Consider the following 6264-nt stretch of genomic DNA (forward strand, 5'->3'; position numbering starts at 1 on the left):
AAAGAACAAAGATAAAAAAAAATAAACAAAACAAAAATATATTACGATAATAAAAATCAAACAAAAAGACTTATAAGAATTAAAAATAAAAATAAAAACGCATAATTGGATAGGCCAATTATATATTTAAATCAACCATCTCACATGTCGCTGTCATTTCACAATATGCTTCCTTCATTATTGAATATATTAATGCTTTTTGGATCTGAAGATAACATCCCGAAAAAATAATATATACCACGTTTCTGTAACGGGCAATAGATTTATTAGACAGCTTATCCTTATTGACTTAAAATCACAAATCCATTCAAAAGTATTACAAATAATATTTAAAAAAAATGTGCAAAGTTAACACTCCCTCGTGCTTTGCACAAGGAGTTTTTTGTTATATATATGTTTATGAAAAGCAGGGTACTGTAATAAGTACTGTTGTGCTATAATAGAGTAGAGAACTATGGGTTGTTACAAAATTGTGCTAGTGGCCATAGTTTCATTCTTGCTTTTGCTTCAAAACGCCAAAGGGTGGGGAGATGATGGCCATGCCATTGTTTGTAAGATTGCTCAGGTAAGGATCCTGCCTATAGGTTGTGTAAAATGTAAATCACATATCCTCTGCATGACACTGTAGAAATTAATCTCTCCAATTGTGTTCATTAATTTTGATTTGTTTTTTTTAACAGGCTCGCCTAAGCAATGCAGCTGCGAAGGCTGTGAAAAAATTGTTGCCAGAATCTGCAAACAATGACTTATCTAGCAAGTGTTCATGGGCAGATCATGTAAAGTTGGCCTATCCTTGGTCGTCTGCTTTGCATTTTGCTAATACTCCTGACTCCGTTTGCAGTTACAAGGACAGTAGTAAGATCCTTTCTCATTCACCTCTCATGGTTTTAAGTTTATTTCACTAATTACTCTCACTCTTGTGTATGGTGTTGACCAATGCCCATGTGGAAAAAATTTAAAACTATGAACAAAGTGTTATAAGTTATAAGCTTACAATTTTTACTCATATAATAATTGGTCTGAATGTCTTTATAGTTCCGTTGATGATATCGTCGGATAATCTAACTAGTCATTTTTAGTAAAATCTCCCGTTCCATTGATAAAGTTCCAAATCAAGATCTTGCTTAAACAATTGAAGTTCAATTTCACTGTAACCAACTAATCATATTTTAGTATTTATTAAATATTAATTTTAAAAGAAAAATTATTAATAATAAAATTGACAATAATAATCATTTGTACTATTGTCTCAAAAAGAGATTTAAATTCTCTCTCTTCTGATTTCAAAATCGAATTCAAAATCAAACTTTAACTATTCAAAAAAACACCTTGTGGATGTATTTATTAAACAAGATAAATTAAGTTTTTTTGTTCCTTAAGTTATTTTTAAGTTTCACTAAGTCTCAATTTTTTATTTATTTTAATCTCTTAAGTTATAAACATTAATCATTTTGATCTCTTAAATTATTTTTTTTATATTATAATTTCTTACGTTACAAATATTAAATATTTTGATCCCTTAAGTTACACACATTATACATTTTGATTATTTCCAATAGAGTTTAATATTTTAACTTAAGTGACTAAAATGTCTAACTTTTGTATCTTAAGGGATCGAAATAGAATAAAAATTACAAGAGGAATTAAAATAAAACAAACAAAACTTAAGAGATAAAAGTGAAATACAGAAATAGCATAAGAGACCAAAAGAGTAATTTACTCAATTAAATATTTGCACAATTCTCAAAACATTGAAATATGATTAGATATGTACATAAGGAGATTTTTGTTTATAAATAACATTTTTAAATAAATTGGGGAAAAATAAATTATTATTAATAACAATGACACTAATAATTATTTTTATAAATGTCTCATGTGAGATTTAAATTTTGTTTCTTCGTATTACATAAGAGTTTAAAGGTAGCATTGATAAAGTACAACAATTTTACCTTTTCACTCAATCGTAACAATTCAATCTGCCAGATCACATTTTGCAGTTTTTAAATCAAAGACAAGTATTTCATTAGTTGTTGTTGTGACAAATTATTATTAATTGGCGATGTAAAATAATTTTACACTAACAATACGTTAGTTCTTTTATTCTCATTATAAAAGTCAACTTCTAACCAGTTATTGACACTTTATAAACATATTTATTAAGGATTAAAATCTTCTCATTTTCCTTCCTCCTTTTCTCCATCATATCACAAGAGAGATAGACACAAAAAAATTATTTATTTACTTTTTTGTGTGAATATAATTCATTAAAATTGTTTGTTTGTCTATGTTTCTCATTTCATAAAGGAGAAAATAAAGGAGAAAAAAGAGATGATCCAAATTCATTTATTAAATATTTGAATATTTTACAAAAAAGTTTAGCTTTTGTTATATTTATATCTTGAATAAAATTACTACTACAAATTTTATCACATGAACTCAGATAATCAACTAAAGATGTTTATGAATTTATTGCTAAAGATCTTGCTAACATAATTTATGGAATAATAATGTCATAATTTTTTAGTCTTATTCTGAGTTCAAAATAAAAAAGTTATAGTTGTATGTGAATTTATTATGATATTTATCATTTATTTAAAAAAATATCATAGCATGTTTTGCTAGAGTACTGACCTATTGTTGTTTAAACATTAATTCAGGGGATTGTATTGATCGGAAATCTGATATTAAAGGGCGATGTGTTGTGGGTGCCATTACAAATTACACCAACCAGCTCCTCGAATATGGAACTGCCACAAAATCTAAATGTAAATTGCTCCCAATTTTAAAATTACTTTCTTCATTTAATAAAAAATAAATAACAATTTACTTGCCTCAGTTGTACCCAATTATTTTGTTATTGTATATTTCTTCTTTATTTCTAACAGATTCTTGTTAGGATCTTGTAACATCACTATGTCTATATCAGATAACCTTACGCAAGCCCTATTTTTCCTTTCACATTTTGTAGGAGACATTCATCAGGTTTGTACGGGCACCGAATCACACATATAAGAGTTATTTTTTTTGGGAATATATATATATTTTTAAATTTGTAATAATTTTATATGTTAATAATAAGGAGATAAAAGACTTTTAAACTAAACACTTGTATCTATTTTTTAAAAAAAAAAAAAAATATTAAACATGTTTTCATTATATTTAAAAAAAATATAATTTCAAGAAATCTCAAAAAAGTGCAATAAACAAATACCTTTTAAAAAATAAGAACATAAAATATTTTTATAAAATAAACACATCTAACTCATTAATTTTGATCTAACACCATATATAATTAATGCGTATCATTTATATTTTTAACCTGCAGCCTCTACATTGTGGCTTTCTCTCGGACAAAGGAGGCAATACAATTAATGTTCATTGGTACACAAGAAAGCAAAATCTTCACCATGTAAGTCTAACTCACCACTTCTTTTTTTCCAGTAAAACATATTCTATACGGTTATATAAATTTTTTGTCTATATAAAATTCATTTTTTTAAAATTTAGTCCTTACATAAATTTTATTTAATTTTAGTTTCTATTTACTTTTTTATAAGTACTTTTCTAATTTACTTTTATGAGGAGTTTACACATGGATTAAAAACACTCATTTTCTGTATACTTAACAAAAGAAAAATAAAGATCAAAATTGAATAAAATTTACATAGAAATTAAACTTAAAAAAAATATATTTTTATAGAAAATATATTTAATACTATTATATATTTGTCATACTATTATTTACTATCAAATTGTATACCGTATGTAGATTTGGGATGATAGCATACTTGAGACAGAAGTTGAAAGATTCTATGACTCAGACATGGGGGAGTTCATTGATGCAATTCAACAGAATATTACGGTATTCCATTAATATGCATCATATTCATTTTTTTGGTTATCACAAGATATATTGTTATACGTTCAAAGTTTCATATTTTTCTTCCACTTTTTGTCGTGTTATCTGAATAAACAGAAAGTATGGGTTAAAGAAGAAGAAGAATGGGAGAACTGCAATTCTAATAACATCGCATGCCCAATCATGTATGTTCCATTCACACCTATTAGTAGGATAAGTTATTATGAATTTGCTCAAATCTCTTAAATTTTTGAAAATTCTCAATAACAGTTTTATTATGCATAATTTTGAATACACGAATATGTTAGTAAATCCTCTGTTTCATAGAACAACAACTTCCATTTTACACAAGCTATAAAGGGATTCACCTTAAATATTTTTTTTAGTTCTTATAAAATATTTTTTTTAGTTCTTATAAATTCTCTCTTGTTTGGTGATTTGGATGAAACTATTTAATCCCGTGAAATTTTAGCTCTTAAAAAAATACTCTACTATAAATTTTAGTACTTACAAAAATTGTGTTCATATTTAATCCTTCTCTCATTTGATGTTTAATTAAAATCCCCAAATAGAAATCTAAACATGAATAAATTATATTTCTAGTAAAAGTTTACAAGTGTCTCAGAGGCATTTGTTTAAAAAATTAAATGCGAAAATATAATTTTAAAACTGGTAAATTGAATAATTTAAAATTTTAAAAATTGATTTTATTCCCACATAAAATTTTAGTTTTGTTTCCTTTATTAATTCATTAACAAGTGCCTTAGCAGCTTCTTTTTTTAAATAACTAAACTTGATCCAAGTATATTTTATTCATGTGAGTCCGAGATTATTTATCTATGATACTTGGCTGGAATTCCCACGATTGACTTTGGGGTATTATTTTTAGATACGCTTCTGAAAGTAATGAAGATGCTTGTAAATGGGCATATAAAGATGCATCTGAAGGCTCAACACTCGAAGGTAAGTTATAACAAGTTCATAACTCTCTTAGTGAACCTATTTCCTTATATATCTATCTATATATATATATTCTTCTAATTAAATCATGAAAATATACTTTGCAGATGATTATTTCCTGTCACGTTTTCCTATAGTCAATTTGCGATTAGCTCAAGGAGGAGTTCGATTGGCTGCAATTCTTAATCGTATTTTTGGCAATTACACACAGACTGCAATGTCGATGTAATTTAATAAAATAATAATTATTATTATTAAAAAGAGAGAGGAAATGGTGGTTGATTGTCAAAGAAAATCATTTGTGTTATTTTTCTTCTCTGCTTTATTTAAATTTATGTTGCAATCTACTCTTTATTTTTAAATTTAAATATACATTAATTTAAAGAATTGACATCTATACAAGTAAGAATGTACAAATATGATGTGAAGTAGGGGAGGGTATGTGTGGTGAACCTTTATTCAAATGGGAAATGGATTCTCTAATATCTAATTTACTTATAAGAGAATAAAAGGTGATATCCCATCATTCAAAGAGAGAAAAATACTTAATATTTTTTTTTATTTAAATAGTGAGAGATTACTTTACTCTCTCATATGTATATTTCATATGAAATTATCTATTTCTGCTAATATGGAAAATGATAGATCTAGTTGGCAAACGTTTATTGAAAATCGATCTTTAAGATGGAAAGGCTTAGGCGCTAGAAAACGTCGAAAGTGTAGAGCTCTCTCTTAAAATATCAAAATCAATCGTGAAGATGGGGACACTTGTAAAAAAATGTCATTATCAGTAGGATTTTTGTATGGATTTTAGACATTTTTAATACAAATTTTGGACATAATTATTTTCGCACCAATTTCAGATGAAATACACCCTGTCCAAAAAACACTTGTTGCCAATTATAATACTGGTCCCAAATTTTGATGCAATATTTGTTAGACGAATTTCAGACAAAATACTTCAAATGGAAAATATAAATTTGTGATATACTATATCTGAATCAAATTGAGACAACAAAAATTTATTTATTAAAATAATAGTACATTAATTACAAATATAATAATTATAATTCATATTCAATCATCCTCATCCTCAAGTAGCTCCCAAAATTAAAAATGATCACAATTACATATAAAAAAAAACTCTATAGAAAAACTGTATTGTAATGTTTATTTTTTAAAAAAATGCAACTTTCACATCACACAGGAGCCTCTTGTTCAAATGGGTAATAGACCTCTTGTCCTTATTCCTATATAATGTTTACTCTCATGTTTTGATGATTAAAAACAATACATAACAAGAGAACAATTTATTCTTCGACAATTGCTTTAAGTATGCAGGGAATATATATTTAGTAATGTAAAGACATCTGAAAGAGCTGAGTTCATTTGATAGTAATCATTTGGTTATTATCGTCATCGTATGATGATATCAAGCTATA

The 6264-nt window shown here is 26.4% G+C and overlaps 1 protein-coding gene across 1 annotated transcript; it reads left to right on the forward strand.

The window, feature by feature from the left end:
• Positions 1-400: 400 nt before the first annotated feature.
• Positions 401-5129, forward strand: LOC101494037 (endonuclease 2-like). Its single transcript, XM_004514117.4, has 9 exons — positions 401-565; positions 681-855; positions 2661-2768; positions 2930-2985; positions 3329-3412; positions 3773-3865; positions 3980-4047; positions 4752-4825; positions 4930-5129. Exons 1-9 carry the CDS (start codon positions 455-457, stop codon positions 5049-5051), a joined length of 891 nt encoding a protein of 296 aa, XP_004514174.1. The 5' UTR covers positions 401-454; the 3' UTR covers positions 5052-5129.
• The last annotated feature ends 1135 nt before the right edge of the window (positions 5130-6264 follow it).

This window comes from Cicer arietinum, chromosome 2, assembly GCF_000331145.2.
Source record: "Cicer arietinum cultivar CDC Frontier isolate Library 1 chromosome 2, Cicar.CDCFrontier_v2.0, whole genome shotgun sequence".
NCBI classification, from domain to species: Eukaryota; Viridiplantae; Streptophyta; class Magnoliopsida; order Fabales; family Fabaceae; genus Cicer; species Cicer arietinum.

Excerpts from the sequence above, each read along its gene's own strand:
- LOC101494037 (XM_004514117.4), top strand. The coding sequence starts at position 455 with ATGGGTTGTTACAAAATTGTGCTAGTGGCCATAGTTTCATTCTTGCTT. Across the intron at positions 2,986-3,328 it reads TTGTAGGAGACATTCATCAG|CCTCTACATTGTGGCTTTCT; the intron begins GTTTGTACGGGC and ends TTTAACCTGCAG. Across the intron at positions 3,866-3,979 it reads CAATTCAACAGAATATTACG|AAAGTATGGGTTAAAGAAGA; the intron begins GTATTCCATTAA and ends CTGAATAAACAG.